The 24,203-nt window shown below is 54.0% G+C and overlaps 1 protein-coding gene across 5 annotated transcripts in view; it reads right to left on the bottom strand.

The window, feature by feature from the left end:
- Positions 1–3,339: 3,339 nt before the first annotated feature.
- The window catches only part of GDPD5 (glycerophosphodiester phosphodiesterase domain containing 5), an 86,471-nt gene continuing 65,607 nt past the window's right edge, over positions 3,340–24,203 (bottom strand). For 3 of the 5 annotated variants that reach the window (XM_077867071.1, XM_077867070.1, XM_077867073.1), the window contains 12 exons: positions 19,994–20,092; positions 19,440–19,533; positions 18,913–19,058; positions 14,538–14,620; positions 13,223–13,373; positions 12,498–12,716; positions 11,772–11,929; positions 11,376–11,523; positions 9,854–9,936; positions 9,297–9,311; positions 6,942–7,054; positions 3,340–4,355 (listed from right to left, as the gene is read on the bottom strand). In XM_077867071.1, the coding sequence (XP_077723197.1) occupies positions 4,207–4,355; positions 6,942–7,054; positions 9,297–9,311; positions 9,854–9,936; positions 11,376–11,523; positions 11,772–11,929; positions 12,498–12,716; positions 13,223–13,373; positions 14,538–14,620; positions 18,913–19,058; positions 19,440–19,533; positions 19,994–20,092 (1,458 nt within the window). In that variant the 3' untranslated portion in view covers positions 3,340–4,206. The remainder of the gene's footprint in view (positions 4,356–6,941; positions 7,055–9,296; positions 9,312–9,853; positions 9,937–11,375; positions 11,524–11,771; positions 11,930–12,497; positions 12,717–13,222; positions 13,374–14,537; positions 14,621–18,912; positions 19,059–19,439; positions 19,534–19,993; positions 20,093–24,203) is intronic. The other 2 variants (XM_077867072.1, XM_077867069.1) reach the window with 1 other exon arrangement.

Here is a 24,203-nt window from a genome sequence, read left to right on the forward strand (position 1 = left end):
GCAGCAGAGGGAAGTGAGAGAGGTCATTGGAACATGCTGCCTCCATTCCATTCTCTGCCGGCTGCTTGCTAAGAAAGTAGCCACCCTCTGAGCTGAGATCCAGGAGGGCAGGTCTCTTCTGGGTATGAAGGGGCTTGCTTTCTGCAGCACAAGGGGCTGTCTGGGTGGAGAGAAGGAGTCCCTTCCCGGGAATTGCACCACTACTTTTTCATTCTTTCTACTGCTGTCTACTGTGACAGGCACTGTGGTCACACTGGGACATCAGACTCTGTTTCCACCCTGGAGGTTCCCGGGCTGGGGGCTGGAGGACCCAGTTGCAACGTGGAAGGTAGGGATTCCCAGGCAGGGCTCAGTTGAACATTCTCCTGTCCCAGCTAAGAATCTAGGTACCTCCAGCCAAGAGTCCTGATGCAGACTAAGGGATCCAGCTCCTAGAAGTTGACATGCCACCCTGTTTCTTGTGCACACCCATAGCCACTCACACAAACACACAGACTTGTAGACACCACACAGCCCTGCTGGTTGAGGGGCTAAGTCCCTGGATGTTCCTGGCACTTACCTGGCCATGCCCTCACCCAGGTGCTCTGCAGCTACTGCTCTCGTACTGACCACTCCCGTCTGTCCTCCTGCTGCACCCTTGGCAGTCCGGGCTCCAGTGTCCTTGCCGCTCTGCCTGGACTCCTGCTCCGACTCAGCTGCAGGAGGACAAAGGGGCTGGACGCCAGGGGGGGAGGGAGAAGGGGGGGGAAGGGGAGGAGGGACGCTGGGCTTTTGTTCCATTCTTGGACCAGCCCTAGGAGGGAGGGAAGGAAGGAGGCGGGAGTAAGCATGGCCTTGACTGTGCATGTATCTCAGGGATCCTTGTATCTGGTTTGGGGGTTATCTGGTGCTGGGTGCACCCCTGAATAAATGCATGGATGTGAAGGTGTGGGGGTGCTGCCCTAAGGAGTCAGGCTGTAATTGGGTGGTTGTGAGGGTACAGGTGTTCCAGGGTACCTGTATATGAGCGTGCGAGTGCACTGTCCCTGACTATGTAGCATTGGGGTGGGTGTGATCATGTAGGTGTGGCGAAGACTGTGGCTCTATACTTAGAGGTTTCAGTTTCCCTCCTATCTGTGTGACTGCCTATCTGTGTTCCTGTTTGACAGCAGACATTGGCATCATAGGACTTCATGTGTCTGGTTGTCTGTCTGGTATGTCCCTCTTTGTCTCTGTGATTGTTTCTGTGTTTGATATGGGTCTGTCTGTGCATGACAGGGAGCTGTGCCTTGTGGACCACATATGTCCTATGTCTGTGGCCTGGTATGAGTTGAGCTGTTTTTCAGCAATGTACCTGCCTTGGAGGGGACTCCGTGAGGTGGGGTGTGGTGGTACTGAGCAGGCCTGGTTGAGGTAGTTGAGAGGGAGGCGTCCCTGGGCCAGCCTGGCCTCCTGGAGCCAGAGGAGGCAACCACATAGGCTGGTCCCAGATCGTTTGCTGCCTCCACACAGGGCCAGAGGGCCTAGTATTTGAGAGGCAAGTTAGGAGATTTGCCTTCATGGAAGAGGACAGCCATTGGGAGGAGGTTGCTTTGACAAAAACCCAGACCGGCCCAGGGCACTTGGGGTCAGGTTCTGAAACTGCCATGACTTATCATGCAGCCCTAGGCAGATCACTGCCCATCCCTTGGCCCAGCTCTTCATCTTGGCAATAGGGGTTGCTCTCAGTTCCTGCTGTGCCTTATCTCATTGGGTTGCTGTGACACTCAGGAGGAGGCTTGTAAGTGAAAGCCACGTGCCACATGGAGTCAGTGAGGCCGGGGTGCTACAGTAATGTGACCCGGCCTGCTCAGGCAGGCTGAGTTTGTGGACAGAGCTGTGATGGGGTCACTGTGATGCTGCCAAGTATGTGTCCTGAGGCCAGAGCCTGTTTCTGGTACCCAACGCCAGGGAATGTTTTATCTCCCTTCTCCCTAAAAAAGGAGGGTGTGTTGCCGTGTGTCAAAGGGTATGAGAGATTCAGGCACCTTCATATCTGTACTTGGGAAGGAGGACCCTGGAGCAGGTAGAGGGTAGGCTCCACCTGGTGGAGGCTGCACCCTTGAGGTCCAAGAAAGGAAGGAAGGAGTGGGAAGGGGAGGGGCTCTGTCTCTAGTTTTCCTGTCTGTCCTCCACAGACAAGGGGAAGAGGTGGGGATGGCATCAGGAAGTGGGGTTCTCAGTGACTCCTCAGGTCAAGGGCCAGAAGCCAGTACTGGCCCCAGGCTGTGGGCGCAGCTGAGGGTGGAGACAGGACTGGCTGTCTGCGCAGCTAGGGGATGGCCTCCATCATCCCTCCATCGTTTGGGGTGAGGGAGGCAGCTAGACTGCCTCTGCACTGGGGACATGGCTACAGTGTAGGGCCCTGGTGAGAGTGGGATGCTAACTAGCTGTCCAGCCCCCTCTACCTGCTCCTGGAGACTCTGAGATCTCAGGTTGCCCAGGTGTGGCCACAAGCCAGGGATATCCTAGTCAGGGGCACTGATGGGACAGGGAAGGGCTGGAAAGGTCAAATCCACTTTCCTGGGTGGGTCAGCCAGAGGCTGGAACGGTTACCGGGGCATTTTGGGTAGAGCAGTGTGTCCCATCCCTGACTCAGCTGTTCAGAGTTTCCCTTATACTTCATACCTGGGGAGAGGCAGGAGTTGACCTCTGCCTCAGGAAGGGATGCGCTTGACAATTGTTCCATAGGAGGACAGGAGGGCACATCTCCTCCCAGTTCCCAGAGGGCAGTCCTAGAGGTTAATGTGGGGGGCCCAGTCTGGATTCCAGCATCTGGGAGGGATTTCTTTCTCTTTCTTCCAAGAAGGTGCCAGAATTTCCTCAGACCCCAAGAGTTCTATCCAGAAGACTCCTGTTTGGAGAAGGGATACATCCCTTGGCTCCTAGGAAGCACCTCAGAAAGTCTCCATATGGCTGTGAGGGGACCTGCTAGTTCTGCCACCCAGCCCTGCGTCAGACCCAAGAGGCCTTCCCATCTGCCTTGCCATTCTGGCTGGTTGTGGAAGGCATACATATACTCAGGCTGGAGCTTGGGCGCGGTTCTGGCTTTGTCCATTCTAAGCTGTGTGACTTTGGATGGTCACTTTACCACTCCAGGACCATCTCTCCCCACCACAATATGGGGATACTGATCCCCAATCCCAGGGCTGTTAAGGAAATCCCAGTGTCATGGTGATGCTGGGTAGGGGCCCAAGCAACCTGCGCTCTTCTATTCATTTCTGAGAATGCTTCCTCCTCAAATCATCGGCCCCAAACTGAATCCCAAACCCAGCAAACTCTATCCCTACCCTCCCACAGACCATTCAGAGACGACACATGTCAAGATGGCAGCTTTAATCATATTGGCCAAGGCCCTCAGGCTCGCTCTGCTGTAGGCTTCCTTGGCCATATGCCCACCCTTCCCAGGTGGCCACTACCCTGTGGCCACCGATGTGGAAACCTGAGGTTGTGTCAGTCTGTGGACCTCCTGGGCCTCTGTGCCACTTTGCCCTAGAAGCCTGTTGGACACTTAGGTAAGGGATAAAAGTAGCCTGAAGCCTACTCTTCTGGCCATCTCCAGCTGCTCCTGGGGACATGGCTTGGTCCCTCTCCTGGGGCAGGGCCAGTGGTGGTAGGAGGCCGGCCGGGGAGGAATGTCTCCACCACCGCAGCACCGGGGAGGAGTGTCTCCACCACCGCAGGCTTTCCTCCTGGGCTGAAAATCCTTGTGCTTTGAGACAGACAGAGATGCAGGGGGCAGAGGCCCAGCCCAGGCCCTCAAGGCAGGAAACACGCAGAGAAGTCAGTTGCCTCTGAGCAACAGGAGGACGGACACACATGGGTACACGTGGATATCCACATTCTCAACTGCCACAGGGACGTGGCACGGCCCAGAACATCGTCAAAGCTTCCAGATCAGGATACAAGGGAAGGCCTCCAGGGGAGGACCAGGCCCCAGGCCCCAAACTTTCCACAAGGAGCCCCAGGCCTGCAGGGGCATCTGCGAGGCTGGAGTCCTGACCCAGCTGGGCCTCAGGAGAGAGGGGAGCCCCCTCAGCGGAGCCCATGGCTGACAGAGGGCCAGAGCCGATGGGGAGGCCGTGGAGCCAGCTCCCAGAGCTCTCCCAGTCCAGACATGCTTGTGCCAGCTCTTTGGGGTTCCCTGGTCTCCACCTCAGGTATAGGCTGGGATAAACAGGTCTTCAGCTAGCGCCCACTCCGGTCTGTGAGAGTCTTGGTGCGGCTGCCACTCCCGCGGTTATTCATGGGGGTGGGAGCGCGGTTGGCATACGTGTCGTAACTGTTGTCTGAACATACAGAGAGCTCATCGGAGACCTCCATGCCATCGCTGATCTCTGTTGGGTCAGAGGGAGGCAGAATGTGAGTGGGGAGAAGAGGGGTCAGTGAGGATGGCTGGCTGATGCAGCAGGAAGGGGCACCTGCAGCAAGTCCTGGTCAGGCACTTGGGGGCTGATGAAATCACTGGGTTCAAGTTTGGTATTGAGGTTGGCATTCAAGGCCCTCCTTGGACTCTGCAAACACTCTGGTCACACCTCAGTCTGGTCACACCTCATCTGCTGTCCCCTGGAATTCCGTGGGAAACCATCTGCACCCTCCTGATCTTGGTACCCATGTGTTTACTCAGGCCTCTCTTGGGAATGACCTCCCTGAAAACACTTCCTCTTCTTAAAATCTGGCTCAATTTTTCTCATCTCTATTATCACCACCTCCTAAAAGCTTCTGCTGAGCATCCCCCCTGTGGTAGGATGGGGCCTTCTCACGGCCAGCCTAGCCCCTGCTTTCCTGTGCCCCATTACATCCTGTACTGTCACTATCTGTGGCTCCCACCAACTGGAGTACATCAAGCACTGGGCTGAGGTCTGGGCGTCTGTGTCCCCACTGTCTGGCACAGCACTGGACATACAACAGAGCCTCAGAAAAGGTCTGCCAAATAGAGCTGAACCCACCCTGAGGGGACTGAGGGTGCCTTGGTGAGGCTGAGAGTCTCTGTAAAGGACTTTTTAACCTGGAATGGGCAGAGTTAGGTGAGGATTGTGGCTGGCTCCTCAGAGCCTGCACTTAGAAGATGCTAAATGAATAAATAGCCTTTGCCACTGAGGAGAGGTGGGGGCCTGGATGCACAGAACCTGTGAGGCCTAGGGGCTGGCCTCTTTCCTTCCATTCATTCTACCTGCCCCTTCTGACTTCTCTGGGCCAGGCTGTAGGAGCCTGGGGACCCCAGGTGCCTTTGATTGACCCCTCCTTCCAGGAGCTCCCCAGGGTGGCTAGAGGGCTGTGGGCCACCAGGGGAGGCACCCCAACCCAGCCTTGGTGCTCAGGGAAGGCTCTCAGGAGAGGGAGGTCTTTTCAGCCAAGGCAGGAGGAATGCAAGTACCCCATAGGCAAGAATCTGTGAATCCTAAGCACCTAAGACAGTGCCCAGCATTCATTTGTCAAAGGAATGAAAATAAAGGAACGAATGAATGAGTAGATGTTCATACCATCCTGGGAACCAGCCCCCAAACCAGTCACCCCCACTGGGGTCTCGTTCATTCAGACAGTGTTACCAAGCATACCTCTGGGCCAGGCGTGGTGCTGACCTGTCAAGCACCCTGTGAGGGAGTGCCGGTCCATTTTGCAGAGGAGGCATCTGATGCTAATGTGCTCTGGTTCTTTTATCTAGTTGGGGATGGAGCTGGGATTTGAACCCCAGTCCATCTGGCTCCCAAATATTCTTCAGATCTCTCCTCTCCTATATTCCCATACCCAGTCTCTCACATGTGTTACTGGTTTCTTTGCCTCCAGCTTCCCCCTCTTTTCTACCCTCCACACTTGTTATAGATGGAGTTGTGCTCTCCCCCAAATTCATAGGTTGAAGTCCTAACCCCCAGTACTTCCAGAATGTGACTTTATAGGGGAATAAGGTTGTTGCAAATATGAATTAGTTAAGGTGAAATCATTAAGGTGGGCTCCAGCCCAATAGGCCTGGAGTCCTTATAAAGTGGGGAAATTTAGACACAGAGATGCATACTGGGAGAGCACCATGTAAACAGAGATGACTGTCTGCAAGTCAAGGAGAGAGGCCTGGACCAGATCCTTCTCCATGGCCCTCAGAATGAACCAACCCTGCCGACACCTTGATTTCGGACTTCTAGCCTCCAGAGCTGAGACTACAAATTTCTGGGTTTAAGCCACCCAGTTTGTGGTGATTGTTTCAGCCCTACTGTAAGGAGGACAAATCTGCCCATGACCATACTCTGCTTTCAAAGTGAAGCCCAAGTTCCTGACCATAGGCTTGAAGCCGAAGTGCCTCCCTAATGCCATGATTAGGCATTAATGAGTGAGTGCAAGGCCACCCTTCATGCCATATGGCATGATACATAGTTCCTGGTACCCCAGTAAGCCATGCCCCCTCACTACCTCTGAACACATGCTGTTCCTGCCTGAATGCCCCTCTTTCGCTTTGCTCGGTCAGCCCTCACCTCCAGCCCACCACCCAGGCCCCTCCTGCTCATCTTTCCCATTCCAGCTAGATCACCTCCTTGCAAAATGGGCCCCAAGATCCTCACTGCCCCAGAGAGCTCTGACCATTCACTTCTGCAGCCCATTCTGGCTCGCATGCCTGTTAGAGCTCTAGTGGTACCCAATTTTCTATGTATTTGTTTATACAGCTGTCTCTTCCATCAGACTGGGAATGTCAACAGGGACTGGCAGCAAACAGGAGTAAAAAAAATCAGTATTTGTGTACAAACCAGGCAAAAAGGGGTGAACTTTAAAAGCAGACCCCCCCCCCAACTGCAAAGCTGGGTGGGTGTATGTATGTCCATGTTATGTCCCTGCCAGTATGTGTTGCGTGCGAATATGTGCACACATACTCAAGTACATGTGTGGGGTGGAGATAACTGAGCCCGCTGCCTGCCCCGAGTTGCAGGCCTGCACACCTGAGAAGATGAGCTTCTCCTTCATGATGCTGACATCCCGGCTGGTTCGACGCACTGCAGCACTCAGCATGATCTGCTCAGGATTGTAGCTCCGTATGCCACCTAGGCGCCACCTGCAGAGATGGCCCATGGGCACGGGTCATTTCCCACACTTCCTTGGAGGGGAGCATCCTGCCCAATCCCAGAGCCTATCTGGATCTGGCCTGAGAGACCAGCAGGACTCTTGTCTGACTACAGATGGGGAAACTGAGGCCCAGACAAGGGCAGAACTTGAGCCTGAATCAGAGTCTACTGACTCTCAACCAGGGCTCTCCTGCCTCCCTCTTGTCCCTGGGATCCTAGATCAGGTCCCCTTGGCCCAGAAGATGGTTTGTTTGGGGTTGGTGAGTTCTGTTTTAGGTGCGCACAGTTGTACGCTGACTGAATGGGACAAACTAGGAGAGAGTTTAGCAGGCATGACTCTGACACCCATCTGTGGGGAACACACCAATCTCAGGGAGTCCCAGCTGCTGTATCATCCAGCTCCACCATCAGGGCTAGGCTGGATGAAGCCAGTGGGGAAGGCCCAAGAGGAAGTGAGAGAGGGTAGAAAGCGAGGAGGAGGCCGTGGGGGGCTTGTCTTCACAGGTTCAGAGGCAGAGGTATCAGGGTGACTTGGGTGGGCCAGAGGCTGCTCTGCTCCAATAACCCTGGAAGAGTGGCCTATTTCCTCCTGGGAGGCAGGGGCGAGAGCATTAATTGTTCTGATGGCTGAGGCAGGGGTGAGGTGGGGAATAAAATTAAGCCAGTGGGCAAGAGGTGAGGCTGTAGGGGGCGTGCAGGGGCCCGGCAGAGCCAGGAGACTCAGGTTCTGGTGCCCAGCCTGGGGCAGTTTTTGCCATTGCAGTTTCTCTCAACCAGCCCTAGATCTTTAGTTTCTGAACTTAAGACTTTTCCAGTGAACCAGACCGAAAGATTCACTGCCCCCTCTCCCTCCCACCAAGAGAAGCAGGGATCAGCTTGGAAACAAGAACCCAACCTCCCCAGGCACTGAGCCCTGCTGGGTGGTGGGGGGAGCCCAGACTCGATGAGAAATCAGTTGTTTCCAGATGGGGTCAGCACAGCAGAAATGGACAGACAGATGGACAGGCAGGTGGGTGAATGAAAAGAGCAGACAGACAGGGGAAAGCAAGAAGCAGAGGGGAAGGCAGCTTGTGCTCTGGCTAGGCTGGCTGTCCTACATGTCCTTGAGGGCGACAGGGTCTCTTATTTGTCACTGTGTCCCTGGCACCGACCTCAATGCCTGCTATGTGGCAGGTGCCCGGAGTATTTGTTGAATGTATGAATGAAGGCTAGGGGGCCACAGGGAATGGTCTCCCTCAGGGTCCCCTCTTCTGTCAGTCCTCTCCAGACTCCCAGGAAGACAATGTCATGGCCCTGGTTGGACACTGAGCAGGCCTGGTACCTAGGCCACCTCAGCTGCCCCTCAGCACACTGGGGCTCCAAGGGTGAAAGCCTGGCTCCCTGTTTCAGGCCCAGCACAGTGGCAGCATGTGGGGGCACCTACTGACTAAGAGGATGAAGGAAGGAGAGATGCATGTCCCTTCGCTGGGCTCTGTCCCTCAGCCAGGGAGCAGTATGTCCTCCTGGAAGCTGGTTGGTGAAGGTATCTAAACCAGGAGGGCCCAAGGCACTGGACCAACATGGGATCTTGGATCCCCAGGACCTAGGACTCACATTGGAAATTAACATTATACCCAGGAGGAAGGTGTCAGGCTGGGGTCTCTGCAGCCAGGTACATCTAGGACAGGAAGCTCAACCACTGTGGGGTTATTCCAGGGAAAGCAAAGAGGCTATGTGTATGAGAGGGGAGTCAGAAATGGAGAGTGAGAGAGGAGAGACACAGAGAAAGTGAAGGAGCAATTTGAGAGGCAAAGCCCGAGAGGAGACACCAAGAGATTGGAAGGGAGAGACAGAGCTTGGTAGGGTTTTTGCTGGGCAGTGGTGAAGGTCCCTGCGAGCCAGCCTTGGGAGGGGTGGCCAGGCACAGTCCTTCCCCAGAGGAAGCTGCTTTGGTGCTGAGAGAGGCCTGGTCAGCAACCTGCAAGGAAGCGCTGGCTTCCGTCCACAGAAACAGCAAGGAGGACCAGAGGGCAGCAGGGCACACATGGCGAGATGGGGAGAGAAGGGAGGATCGCGGGGCAGAGAAAGGATAGCAGGAGGCATCAGGCGAGGGGAGGAGGTGTCTGGAGGGGGACCCACGAGGGACCCAGGCACAGGCTTGGTGCACAGCAGGTTTTCAGATGGAACTGGAGAAAGGGATGGCAGGGAAGAAGGAGAAAGAGGAATAGGAGAGGAAGACCACACCAGAATTACCTGATCAAGTGATAGCTGTGAGATGCCAGAGTGCAGCAGAGAGGGGAGTGGGGAGAGAGAGGAGGGACATGCGCCGGATCAGAGCAGTGTGTGACAGAGAGAGAACGTCAGTCAGGAATAAAACAGCCAGTCATTGTTTGTGGCTGGATCGGGGCCCCTGTCTGGCCCTAAACCCTCCCCTGGGCCAGCCCTCCCCTTCCCCACTGCATCACTGTCCCAGCTGCTGCCCTGACAGGCAGGGGTTCTCCAGCATGGCACACCCAAGTTCTGAGTGTTGGTGACAGCCCAGGCCCTAGGGAACAGGTGAGGACACAGACAGAGAGGAGCTGAAACCCACCAAAGTCCACACAGCAAGTCATGGCAGAGCTTGGCTCTGGGCTCCCAGCTGGGTGCTTGTTCCAGAAACCACTCAGCTTTGGCTGAGGAGGATGGGCTGAGGGCCACTGGGTGGTCCTCCTTTTACCCTGAAAAGGCTGCCCAGGGCTCAGGAGGAGGTTCGACTGGCTGGGGTGGGGGCTGGGCTTGTGGGGCATGGAAGGAGGTCAGAGCCTACTCACTTCTGGAGGACGAAGATGCCAATGATGAGCATGAAGGAGATCAGGTCCGCGGTGACCCACATGAGACAGTACTCGTCTGGGGGCTGTGGACAGATGGCCCGTGGCCAGTTTTCAGTTATGTCCGGTCCATACCAGAGCTCCAAAGTGAGGGTCTGGGTAGGAGGACCCCATGTCACCCTCAAGGAAGGATGAGGGAGGACCTAGAGGGGGCTTTGGGGTTTGGGGCCTTGAGATTATATTTTGTAGCAGTGAGATCTGAGCACTGTGGGTGTGTGGGCGTGTGCATGTGCAAGTGTAGGATAAAAGAGATCTGTGTGGGCTATGTGGGGGTGCCTGGGTAGCTTTGTCGGTTAAGTGTCTGACTCTTGATTTCAGCTCAGGTTATGATGTCAGGGCTGTGAGATCAGGCACCACGTTGGGCTCCATGATGGGCATGAAGCCTGCTTAAGATTCTCTCTCCCTTTTACTCTGCCCCTCCCTCTGTCTTCTCTCTCTCTCTCTAAAAAAAAAAAAAAAAAAAAAAAAAAAGTCTGTGGGGAGGTCAGGGTAAAGGGGGCATATGTTAATAAGCCTGAAAGGTTTGTGTGCTTAAGGGGACTCCAAGCAGAAGGCAAGTCAATGAAAGGCAGGCAGCTGAATGTGAAGGTGTAAAGGACTAGCAGGTATGCAGGGGTGTGTGTGGAGAGGCACAGGGCATCTGTGCGGGTCTAAGGTTACATGTGTCTCCGTAGGGTGTGGAGTGCGGGAGCTCCCCCTCCAGGGGCCAGGGAGGGCAAAGCCTCCTGTGCAGCCAGGCCTCCAGGGCCCTCGATCTCAGGGAGACTGTGGAGGAGGGTTGGGCTGGGCCAGGAGCCCTTCTCGCTGTTGGTCAGCTCCAGTGACCTGAAAATTCGAAGGTGCTCATTGCTGTTGCCGCCAGTCAGTGAGTTCCTCCATCTCGTTCTGAGCAGAGCCCTTGGAGGTTTGTGAGGACAGTGGGCAGGTGGATGGACATACCTTCCAGAACCTAGATCTGATTCACTGACCCCGACACTGTCTCAGCTGGACTGGCTGTCATGTCCTCGGGGAGGTGGCAGTGGGAGCACAGCAGGGAGGTCACAGGCACCCCTAACCCCCTATAGCAGAGCTGGGACTGGAGCTCAAGCCTGTCAGCAGGTGCTCCATCAACCAGTTGAAAATTGGTTTTATTTGCTTTATTCTCAGACCAGCTTTTCACTTTCCCTATCCTTGTCCTGTTGTTACTCTTTTTCCCCCTCCTTTAAAATAAGACATAACCTCCCCACGCTCAAACCCCAAGTAGTAATTGACTCCCCTAGGGCCCTGAAGTGATGTTTTTCTCCCCACCCCCCAGCACCATAGTGCAGACCTCAGAGGCCACGAAAATCCTCCTCAGTGCCCTGCTCCCCACCCTTGAGACCTCACCAGAGACTGGAGTGTGGAGCCTGCCCCCCACCCTGTGCCATAGGCTCTCTCTATACATCCCCAGGTATCCTCTCTGCCCCCCCAAAATTTCCCAACTCACCATGATCCAGAGGGGGGAAGGCACCTGGGACAGGACATGGGTGTTGTCAGAGGTGACAGACGGGACCCCCGCGCACCACAGCAAGGAGAAGAGCCACGGTGCATTGACCGTGTAGAGGTTCACACTCAGGTTCCAGGATGCGTAGTCCCTGTGGGGCCGGCGGACAGAGGCTGGTTGGCCCTCGGACCAGGGCCTCCAGGCCCAGTGTGGGAAATCTATAAAGCATGCCCCCCTATATAAACCTGCTGTCCTCACAACTGTCCCCAGAGAAAAGAATCTACCCCCAGAGGACCAAGCTCAGACAACGCCCAGATCTGCCTTATGCTCTCAACCTCTACTCCTTGAACCATGAGCTCCAGTGCGTCTGGCCTCCTCTGCGTGAGCTGGGGTGGGCACCTGAGCTCCTGGCGGGACACCTGAGTGTAGCGCAGGTTCAGCCTCTGGATGTGGCCTCTCCGCAGGCTGGTGGCCGCCTCCTTGGAGCCCGATGTCTGCTGGAAGCCAGGGGCCACCCTCCGCACGAAGGGCCTCTGCCTGTTAGGCAGCCACATGACCTGCAGGCAGGAGCGGGTCAGCCTCAGATTTCTCTTCTGTCAAACCGGGTTATGGCATCTACCCTCCCAGAGCCCCGGGAAGGGTTAAAAGAGATGGGACCCGGCACACAGTGAGGCTTACATGTAATAACCATCTACAGGGGCCAGCTAGATCCAGCCAAGGCTGTGGAATTGCTCCGGCAACAACTCGGGAACCTTCCCCTCTAGTCCCTTTGTCACAAGACTGATAACCCAGGTTACTCCGGAGGTTGCCACCGGTCTGGCATGCTGCCATAAAGTGGTTTCAAATCTCTGATCTCCAAGTAGTACACTGCAAGGATGTGGGCAACGCTTCATGAAAGTAAGTGTTCCAGAGAGCCTGCTCCTGCCCTTTGTACATTTCAAAGGTTCCTTGTTTCCCTCTTGTCTCCATATGGCCCTGTCAGGAAGGCATGGGGCAGGCCATCCCCATTCTACACTGTGGAAGCTGAGGTCTAGACAGATGGCCTGGGAGTTGATAAGGGAGTCCCGGGTTTCCCGAGGGGTGGGGCGGGGTGGGGCCGGGTGGGGCTGCTCTGCAGGGCCTCACCTGGTGCTGGGGGTAGCCAGAGCGCAGCAGGGCCTCCAGCGTGATGTTGAGGAAGCTGCCTCGGTAGGGGTGCTCCCGTGGTGGGTCACGCAGGTTGAGCAGCAGCGTGGCATTGCCCTTGGCCAGCTCCAGGAGCTCTGCTAAGCTGCAGATGGACTGGTTCTGCGCCTCCCTGTGGTCAGAGGGCGACAGGGAGCTGGCCGTCCAGAAGGGATCAGTCTGGTGGAGATAGGGATACAAGAGGCTGCCTCACCGGCTTTTGGGGCTCCTGGCTACCAAGGAGGGACACCCTTGAGCTGCCAGTGTCTGCTGGTGTTCGGGTCAGGCAAACTGATGGCTGTGGCCAGTCTAGGAGATCCCGACCCTAACTTCTCCACACCACACCCTGTTTCCTGAAAGAATCATTTGCTTGGAACTTCTCCCAGACCCCGGCACATTTTAGTAGCATTTCAGACCAGGAACCAATCTCCCTCTAGAGTTTGACAGAGTTAACAATTTTTATCTGTTAACTATTCTCATCACTGTCAACTTTTTCTATGGGGAAAACAGAACCAGAACAAGCAGTGATGACCATGATATCTGGGCTCCAGTGATAGGAGCTCACCAACCGGCCTGGTGATGAGTCACTGATGCTAGGGAACTAGGGGTCATCTGAGCTGATGGCTGCCCCATGGGGTCCCTATCTGTGTTTTCCATGTCCAGGACTGGGACAGGTATAGCCAGACCTTCAGGAACCACTGGCCGGCGTTGAGCCTCTGCAGGATGGTCCAGTTCAGCATAGAGGCGGGCTTGCGGGCGAGCTCTGGGAATTCCTCCTCCACGTTGGTGGTTCGCCGCAGGGTGTTGTCATGCATGAGGAAGGGCACACCATCCAGGCTGTGCGAAGGTGGGACCGCCAAGTCACTGTCCACCGAGGCCCCTCATCTGCCCACTGATGATCCTCCCCCAACACCCATTCACTCCTTCCCACCCATTTACAACAATGCCCATGGGAGCCAAGCAGGCTTTGCTCCTGTCTGGGCCTCAGGGAGGACAGTGGGCCGGTGGGGGACTCCCTCTGGCTCTCTGTGAGGGTGAGATGGGGGTAAGGATGGCTGAAGATGAAGGGCTGGGCCTATTCTCTTAGCAACCACAGCAGATAGGTGCCACCTCATTTGTTAATGGGGCGACTGAGGCTGTGAGAGGGAAGTACCTAGTTCAGGCCCATTAGCCCAGAGAGTGGTAGAACCTGATTTAGAACCCAGGCCATGTGAGGCCATTATAGGACAGTACAAATGCAGGCCTCTTTGACACATTCCTCTTACCACCAGCCTGGTCTACCCCACTGGGGCTGCCAATAGCCCACATGGTATCTTAGTGTGAAATAGTAAAAGGCATGGGAGTCCCCCTTCCTCAAGGCATTTTACCACCATCTGCTAGAAAGTTTGGATAAACACACAATTCTGTGATGTCTACACTGGCAATGATGGACTGATGGTGATATCTATACTTGGAACCTATGTGTGGTTTCATTTTTCACTACACAATCACCTGTGTAGACTAAACATGGTAGCCCTGTCTTTTTCCCCTTCTCAGAGGTAATCTGTTGTGACACTTTATGGATTCTTCTCAACCTTTATACTAATAGATACTTTTAAAAGCTATACATTGAGAATGTGTAAATCATTTTATGTGGTCTTCTAAGTAAAATATAATTGACATCACAGTGGATGTATTACTCTGCAATGTGTTTATTTCACTTATGAGTGTTTGAACTCCGTCTTGCTGAGCCATATAGATCTAGTCTCTCCTTCAACAGGACCTGTGACAGGACCCCAGGTCCCATTCCCCCACCCGTGCTTGAACCAAGAGCATCTACTCACTTCTCTATTTTATATCCTGGCATTTGGCACAAACAGGGTGTGGGCCCTGCAGTGGATAGTCCAAGTCTCTGCCCTCCCATCTCTGAGGCTCTGGGACCTGAGGTTCCTCCAGCAGAGTCCCAGATGTGAGTGCAGCAGGGATGAGAGGTATAGCAGTCCCCCCAACCCCTACACCTACCTGATGGTGACATCAGCCTGTAACCCGTACAGCTTCTGCTCTAGGGCCTTCCGGAAGGACATCAGCGTATGCTCTGGGGCCAGCTGGGCAGGAAGGGAGAGCCAACATTTAGCTGATGTACACCTCCCTGACCAATGAGAACCTGTGTCGGGAGGCTAGAGTAGGCCTGGTGCTAGTTCCCACTCCTCCAGGCAGTGGTTGTGGGACCCTGGGCACCCACGCAGATTCTCTGAGGCTCAGTTTCCTCATCTGTTAGATCATGCCTGCCTCAGAGGTTTTTTTGAGGGGAGGAGGCAGGGGTGGTTAGTGTTGACCTATAGAAATGTGGGGGGTGTGAGGGCTTTTATATAGTCCTCTGCCTTGTGGCAGTCTTGGGCTGGGGCTTTTCCTCGTGGTTATACCCTAGGTCCAGGGGGAAATCCCAGAGGGAGAGGAGAGGGTACTCAGGATGGCAGAGTTTCCACAGGGTTCCTGGTTTTCTCATCTATACAGACATGACAAGACCACCCCCCAGATTGTTACGTGGGTTAAAAGCCCCGAACATAGTGCTTAATAAATGACTACTAATATCATAGCATATACATCAAAAGATCCTGGTTCTAGCCCTGGCCCTTCCATTAACTAGCTTTGTGACCACCAGTGCATCTGCTTCCCCATTTTCCCCTTGGGGGTGCATACTCCGTGTTCTCTGGATTCACTGGGTCCTTCCAGTTGAGAGAGTGGGAGTTCCAAGTCTCCCTCCCTAGTTGTCTGGTCTGAGGACCCTGTCATACCCCTTGTCACCACTGGGGGTCACTACCACACCAAGGATTGGGCTAGGACTCTGCACAGTGTGGGCTGGAAGAGGAAGGACTCCTGGCAGTGAAAGGATGGGCTGCAAGGGGTTCCTGTGGCTGATCTCATTCCCACGGAGACATGCTCATGCCCATCTTCTCTCCCTCTGGTCTTGCCGCTCCCACGTGTAACACATTCCCACAGCAAGGGCCATGGGGCTGAGAAGGAACAATTCCACTTCCCACTCACCTCACCTCTGCACCTTGGTTTCTTTAGCTTAAAATGGGCTAATGTTATCAAGCTCACAGGTAAGATAAGAGACATCCTTTCTTCCTCTTTCCCTGGGGCAGAGCAGCTTTGGAGGACGTGGCTCCCTTCTCTCAGTCTTGTGGGCTGTGTGAGGCCTCACCCAGAGGCAGAATAGGGTCACAGAGGCATTAGAGACAGGCTTGGACTCTGGAGCTCCTGCCCGTCTCGCCTCTACATGGTCCACACACCCAGGCCTCTCACAAGTGCCAGAGCTCCCTCGTGGGCTGAGGCTGCAGAAGGTGGACTGTGGGTAGATACAAAGGAGCATGGCAGGGGCTACAAAGACCCCTGGTGGGTGAGGCTTTGTAAACTCAGGTCTCTCAGGGGGTAGGTGCCGACCTCCTGGAGAGAGAGACATGGAAACCTGGGCCTCCCTGGCCAGCCTTGGGACTCCAGGAGGGCTCTAAGAAGCAGGCAGGATTTCAGGGTGAATTCTTAATCCCTGCCTGCCTCAGGCCTAAGCCCAAGTGGGGTTCTTTTGTCAAGGAGTGTGTATATGAGGGGCAGTTGTCACAAACTCAGGTGGGCAGGCCACTGTAGTTAAAAGTTCCAACGCTGGAGTTAGTCTGACCAAGTAATAAAGAGGAAACACACAGGTGCACCCACATAGGAACCATACACCCAAGGGCACACAGACACCATCTTGAAGACAGCAGTGTGCACTTGGGCTCATCACACACAGATGTGTGGATCCAGAGCCAATGATACACAATGATATGTATTAGTGTAGACACCGATACACGTGCATGCACAGTGAGACACTTGGCTGTGTCAGACACTCGTGCCAGCCCCTCAACAGCCACTGCAAGGACGTAATCACCCAGATGCATGATGTGGGAGATTCTCCAGGACAAATGACTCAGTTTCTTTGACAAATAAACAGCATATGGAAAAAGGGGAGGGGGACTGCTATAAACTAAAAGATAACTTGGAAGACATGTCAGCCAGATGCACCATGTGGACCCCATTTGGAGCCGGATTTTTAACAGCTCAACTGCAAAAAAAGTATTTTGAGACAACAAAGGAAAACTGAACATAGATTCAGTATTAGATAATTTTAAACAATTATTATTAATTTGGTTGGGTGTAACAGCAGCATTGAGTTGTCATTATGTTAAAAAAAAAGTCCTTATGGATTAGAGATACATCCTGAAGGATGTATGGGCAAAATGATACGATGTCTGGGATTTGCTTTAAAATATTACAGCAGAGGGGTGCCTGGCTGGCTCAGTCTATGGAGCATATAGCTCTTTTTTCCTTTTTTAAGATTTTATTTATTTATTTTTGAGAGAGGGAGAGAGAGCGAACACACGCGCATGCACACTTGCACACACACACACAAGAGCAGGGAGAGGGGCAGAGGGAGAAGAAGAGGGAGAGAATCCTAAGCAGACTCCATGCCAGGCACAGCGCTTGATCCCACAGCCCATGAGATCATGACCTGAGCCAAAAGCAAGAGTCTGATGTCCAACTGACTGAGCCCCAGGCAGATGGGGCATGTAGCTCTCGATCTCAGGGTCATGAGTTCAAACAATGTTGGGTGTAAAGATTGCTTACATAATACATTTTCTTAAAAATCTTAAAATAGGGATGCCTGGGTGGTGCAATCGGTTGAACATCTGACTCTTGGTTTCAGGTCAGGTGGTGATCCCTGAGGTTGTGGGATTGAGCCCTGCATCTGGCTCTGCACTGGGTACGGTATCTGCTTGGGATTCTCTCTCCTTCTCCCTTTGCTCCTCCTGCTTGTGCTCAAAATACTCTAAAATAAGTAAATCTTAAAAAAAATATATTGAAAATAGCAGAAAAAAAGTAGGGAGACAGATGAAATAAGAATGGCAAGAGTACTGATAAATGTTGAAGGTGGTCTTGGAGTCTTTGTACTGTTTTTCATTCTATGATTCCTTATACCATTCTTAACACCTCCCACAAATATTAGAGATTTTTCCTACTAAAAAAATTATCTATGCTGGGGCCACTGGCTCCTTCCCAGCTGAGGGAGCAGGTGGGAGTGGGTAATCTGGGTCATGGACAGAGGAGGTGCTATAATCTTGGGCCCCCGCCCACCTGCAGAGGCTATGCTTCTATGTTATGCTCATGATAGTTTGCAGCATAAGGCACAGAGGGGATTGGTGACCCACCCCACCAAGACACACAGGCAACATGGGGCAAAACGGGACTCCAAATCCAGATCTCTGACTCCATAGCCATGGCCCTTCCATCTGCTTTCCTCCAGGAGGTGCTGGGACCAGCAAAGGGTATGTTGGGAGGGCCCCAGGGTGCAGCTAGGGAACAAGTGTCTGTGTCTTATCTAGTAAATGGGCACAGTAACACCCACCACAGGCAGCAGGGAAGAACCTAAGAGTGATTCACAGCCCCATAAGACTCAACTACCTCCTTTTAAAAGTTACTTTGTCAGGTGCCTTGACTACCCTGAAATTCAGTGATACCATGGAACTCTCAATCACTGAAAAAAAAAAAAAAAAAATGCTCACGGAGTCTTCGAGTGCCCCCTGGGGTTGGAAAGTGGTACTGCCTCTGTTCAGAATCACACATTCCAGGTGCTTCTGGAGAAGGAACCCCTGGTCCAGAGGAGGGAGAGGGCCTGCCCCAGAAAGCAGAAATGTATACCTATTCCTTTCTGTGCACTAGGCCCATAACCAGGCACTTCACACGTGCTAAGGCCTGCTTCGCATCGGCCAGCAGGGCAGACGCTCTGGTTATCTAGGACAAGGGAACCGGCAGAGCAGATAGGGATCAGTCCAGGCTCCCACAGCTGACAAAAGGCCGAGGAAGAAGGCTCTGAAGCCATCCTCTCAAGAAGAAGGCCTACTGTGGGGTCACAGGGCCCTGACTTTGACTTCTTCCTCTCTCCAGGTGAACCCCGTGAACACCACTACCTTCCCTTTAGCCATGGGCTCTGAGCTGCACCTGTCCCTTTAGTGCCAACCCCCCCCCCCCCACCAGCCCTGAATGTGTTTCTGCTGCCTCTGGCAACCCAGGGACCTGCTGTCCTCCCCACACCTGGCACCTCTCTCACCTCACCCAGCTCTGCTGGGTCTGGCCCCAGCCTGAAGCCCTCCTGCATCTTCCCTCAGGATAAAAGTTAAATCTTTTTAGTAAGATACCTTCAGGGCTCTTCAGGATTCAGTCCATCTAAGATCACTGCTATTACTACATTACACTTACATTCCTTTCCCCACAAGTTCCTCTCTACAAGGAGATGGTTCTTGGCCTGTCTTCCCCAGAATGGTAGCCCCACTCTGCTCCTTTAGGACCCTCAGGGGGCACTCACCATAGGGGCTCCGCGGTGGCCAATGAGGGCAGGCTTGGGGCCCAGGTCCTTTTTCTCCATGATGCAGGGAGAGGAGATGGTGAGAGGGGCCAGGTAGAAGGCAAACACCACGGCAAAGAAGATACAGAGAATGGCCATCTGGGAGGCTGCAGACACCGACTGTGAGTGAGGCTGCCTGGGGAGCTATTTGGCTCCCACAAGGCCCACCCATGAACCCTGGGCAGGTTGGAGGTGAGGGGGGTGGGCAGAAAAATCCACCTGTCAGGACCCAGATACCGAGGTGACCCTGCTCCACAGGCAGCCCCCATTCTTGCTGGGATGGCGAGCTTGACTTCTAACACACACAGACAGGCAGAGGAGGGAACACTCGGGGCTGACCAAGGTTGCAGCCCTAGGTGGAACTTGTCGTCCACTCTGAACCAGAACCCCTGCACTGAGAGTGACACCTTATCCCCAGGCTCCCTAGGTGATGTTCATGTGAGGGCAGGGCAAGCTGGTTTTGGTACTCAGAAGGCAGTCATACTTACAGGACCGTTCTGCACGGGCGAACTGTCCGGCCACGATCCAGGAGAGCGCAGTGATGGCAGCTAGGGCCCCCACATGCAGGAATGGTGCCGTGCCCTGGTGTGTGGGAAGGGGCAAGAGGGACCATTGGCTCCCAGCTATGCCCAGACTCTATCTGTGGGTCAGGCAACTCTATCTCCATTTTTCAGTGGAGGAAACTCTGGGTGCAGAAACCCTGAGCCGTAGCCTAGCCCCCTCCCTGCTCTGACTTGCTGTGTGGCCTAGGCCACTCCCTGCCTCCTCTGGGCCTTTGGAGAGACATAAGTGATAAAAAGGGACTGCCTTGTTTGGAAGGTCCCAAGGAAGGAGCTGCCCATAACCCCCCTCACCAACCCCACCGTCCCCCCTCACTGCCCCCCACTACCCCTTCACCACCCCTCACCATCCCCACTCACTGCCCCCCACTACCCCCTCACCACCCCTCACCATCCCTCACTGTCCTCCCTCACTACCCCCCATTACCCCCTAACTACCCCCCACCATCCCCCACCATCTCTTACCGCCCCCCCACACTCACCTGCAGGGAGATCAGCAGTACCTCCCACTCGTCCTTCCACAGCTGGGCCACGGCTGACATGGCCACCACTGTGGACACCAGGATGACCACCAGCCCCATCTGGAAGGGGAAGTATCCCCCAACAGAGGGTCAGAGCCAGTGTGCCTGGACAGCCTGAGCATCCCCAGTGTGTGTGTGTGGGGGGGGCAGGCAGTGGGAGAGCCTGAGAGGTCACAGAGAGGAATGGAGAGTGCAAGAGAGACCCACAGAGCAGGGAGGCACGACTATAAGGGAGCCATAAGTGACAGAGGCAGGAGAAGGCAGGGGGACCTCAAGAGAATATGGAAAGGAGGCTGGAGAGGAGAGAAGATGGGAGGCAGCTGGCGGGGAGGTGAGGCACAGCCCAGGGTTCAGCCCCACTGAGGGTGTGAGAAGACACTCGGCCAGTGGGACCTCTGCCGGCCCCAGCCTGTCACGTCCAAGGCCTCTCCTGGCACTGCCAGCACCCCTTGGGGTGAAGGGTGACTTGTCCAGACCATGGGGGCAGGAGGCTGAGAAGCCGGGTCCCCTGCAAGAGCTGATACCCCCTGGGGGGTATCAAGCAGACGTGAGGCAGGGTTCTGCCCCCAACCCCCTGCCCGGCCCCACCGCCAAGGCTTGCTCCCAGCCCCGGCCTCTGAGCTTCCAGCTTCTGTGTTGGTGGGGGCTGCCCTCTGAGCTGCCTCCCGGAGAAGGTGAGGAGCATAACCCTGAGGGAAGAGGAGACAACCTCCACAGGTCAGCGAGCTCTGCGGACAGATGGGATCTGAAATATCTCCTGCAATGCAAGATGCTTCCCCAAACCAAGTGAAGCCTGGTTTCTGACTACTCGGCCCCCAGCCCCCCTCTCAGTCCAGCCACTTTCCCCTCACTGCCAAGCCTGGCAACTTAAAGCTCAGGTCACACCTCTACCTCCAACCCCCCACCCCCATAATCAGCCCGTAGCGCCACCATGGCCTGCCCTGCTGCTGCTGCAAGCTCTCCCCACTGCCCCCCACCCCTTCCTGCAGTGCCTTTTCTGGAGGCAGCAGCCTTCTGAGAGCCCTCCACTAACAGAAGGAGCTTGGATGGTAAGGGCAGAGACAGTGGTTGATCCATCTTTGTTCCCTGCCAGGCAGGGAAGATTCATTCCTGCCTGGGATTAAGTTTTCCTTTGGAGGTTTGTCATTCCAGCCCATCAGCCCAGAAACAAATGTTCCAATAAGAAACAGTAATAAGGCTGAGACGAGTAGGGGCCTTTATGGGCTGTAACATACTGGCCCGGGGGACGCGGGTAAGGGAGAGGCAGGTACACAGAGGGCCCATGTGCCCGGGGCCAGGGGAGGGATGTCCTGTTTTCCTCATGTTTTTTCTTGTCATGTCCCAGGTGAGGTCATTATCACCTTGGGTTTACAGATGGGGAAACTGGTGGGCATAAGGGTTTGCTTGCCCTGTAGCTTTGAGGGGGCAGATCCAGAAACAAACTCCATCCTGCCTGTCTCAGGGGTCGTGCTCTTTCTGGGCTTTCATGCTGCAGTAGACGGGGAGGCCAAGGAGTGTGCTCACCGTCCCTGAGAATCCCCCCCCCCAATACCCAGGCTCCCTGCCCCTCTGCTGCCCCTTCAGGCAGGCCCTGGGCGCTGCCAATGTCTCTGAAGGGTTGTTTCCGCAGTATTCCTACATTTAACTGATAGTGAAAAGACTGATTTCCCATAATCCTAATGCAATTAAAATTTTTATTCTCTCTGAGTTTTGCAGTTGCTGTCCTGGCAACCATTATGCTCAGCAGCCTTACTGCAGTGTTCAGTGTCTGTGAGATCCACATCCCCCCCAATGTCTCTTTAAGCTATGATAACTGCACCGATTTCCAACAACGTGACCATTGTCCCTTGAATCTGACTGGAAAGGATAAAGCCCACCCAGAAGGCCAGTGATGGCTCACTATCCTGCTCTGAAAGTGGTCCTTGGTTTCCTGTGCAGGTGGGATTGTGGTTTGAGAGGACAGCGGGAGGGACGGAGGACACAGGCAAAATATCCGTGCAGTGAGCCTGGCCTGCATGCTGGTGCCTGAGAGGAGTGGGAAGCCAGCCTTGCAAAAGTGCAGCAGGTGGCTGGAATCTGGGTTCTGTGATCCAAATGGCAGATGTCTGGCCAAGGTTCGGGGCTGCACCAGTCCCATCCTTCAGTTAAATTTCAGCTTTGTGGCCTAATTTGAGGGGCTAGCCCCTCGAAGCAGCTCTCCTGATCTGTGCAATGGGAAGAGCAACTGCCCCCTGAAAGGGGTTTGGGGATACGGCGGAGAAAGCAAGTGTTGTGCTCATAAGCACAGGGGTTGGCAACAAAATAGTAAATGCAAATGCTTACTAAATGTTAGTGGTATAATTTGAACAAGTGGGCATAATACCAAATGAACAAGATTTTTATTTTATTTTTTTAAGATTTTATTTATTCATTCATGAGACAGAGAGGGAGCGAGAGGCGCAGACACAGGCAGAGGGAAAAGCAGGCTCCGTGCAGGAGCCTGACGTGGGACTCGATCCGGGTCTCCAAGACCACGCCCCAGGCTGAAGGCGGCGCTAAACCGCTGAGCCACCCGGGCTGCCCGAACAAGATTTTTACAAGGAGTAAACGAAATACTGTGTGGAAAGCGTCTGACACACACAGTAGGCGCCCAGGACATGATGGCCACGGCTACTGTGATGAGCATCACCTAGCAGGAGTGTACCTTCCCGAGCTGCCGCTGGAGGAAGAGAGACCAGATGCCAGGAAGAACTGGGGAGCCTGGGCTGGTTGTTTGGGGGGCAGTCTGAATTCATAGGGAGCGCTGATGCAGGGAATGTGATAGGATGGCCTCCAGAGGCATTGCTGGGGCCTGGGCTGAGGGCAGAAGCACAGGCCCTGCCCCAGCACACAGTAACTGATGGGTGTGACTGTGCCCAGTCCTCCTCCCTGGGCTGCAGCTTGGGTCACTGACAGACACCTCCTCTAGGCAGGCCCTGGGCTGGGCGCTGCTGCCACTGTGGCAGAGGCCTCAGACAAGGCCACAGATTGGGGCAGTGGAGTGTGATCAGTGCCAGGACGAGGAACAGCCTGGGGAGGTAGGAGCTGTGATCAAAGCCCCTCATGGCAGTGACGTCTGAGCTGATTCTGGAGTGCTGCGTGGGGCAGGAAGGGGGGCATCTCAGGGAAGGGATCTCCTGTTTACTGGAAAGTCCCAAGTACACTTCAACCTTCTCATCCTCTGGGCCCTTGCCTGGACTTGTCTCCTGTTTCTGGGAAACAAGCTTTGAGAGGACTGGGGAGGAAGGGGAAGGTCCCCAAGTGGACACCCAGATCTGCTCACAGTACCCTGCCTGCCCCAAATGGCTCCTGTTCTGGACCATCCTAGGCCTCTTTGTTCTGCAGCCTGCCCCTAATCAGGACCCCGGGGAACCAGAGACTCTCAAAATAAAGATAATGATTAAAACATAAAACTGTAGTACGTAAATCAGTACAATACTGGGCATGAGACCGGAGAGATAAATGGAAGTAAATAAAAACCTCAGAAACAGATCCTTTTTTTTTTTTTTTAAGTAGGCTCCATGCCCAAGGTGGAGCCAAATGTGGGGCCTGAACGCATAACCCTGAGATCAAGACCTGAGCTGAGATCAGGAGTCAGGTGCTTAACTGACTAAGCCATGCAGGTGCCCCCAGATCTATGTATATTTTAAAAATTAGTCTAATATAAAAGTGTCATCTCAAATTAGAGGGAAAGAATGGATTACTGAACAGAGTCGAGTCAGGACCTAGGAAGCCATCTAAAAAAGAAGAAAAATCACACGATACCCTCAAATAACTTCCAGAAAGATAAAATAAGTAAATGTTAAAAAAAAAAAAAGTAGAAACCTACAGTTACCAAGTGATACCAACATAGAAATTTTTTATAACCTTGGAGTGGGAAAGACTTTTCTAAGGCTGACACAAAACCCAGGAGACATAAAAGAGATGACACATTCACATCCTGAAGAATAAAAAAGTTCCTATGGCAAAAATACAAGCCCAGTTGAAAGATGAATTAGGAAGAATTATTTGCAGTTCAGTGGTCAAAGGGCTGAATTTTCTGAATCCATAAAGCACTCCTACAAATTAGTAAGCAAAAAGCAAATCCCACCGCAAAAAAAGGGGCAAAAGAGATGAAGAGCCAGTTTACAGAAAAGGAAACTAAGTGACATGA

This window comes from Canis aureus, chromosome 23 (assembly GCF_053574225.1).
Source record: "Canis aureus isolate CA01 chromosome 23, VMU_Caureus_v.1.0, whole genome shotgun sequence".
In the NCBI taxonomy this organism is placed as follows: Eukaryota; Metazoa; Chordata; class Mammalia; order Carnivora; family Canidae; genus Canis; species Canis aureus.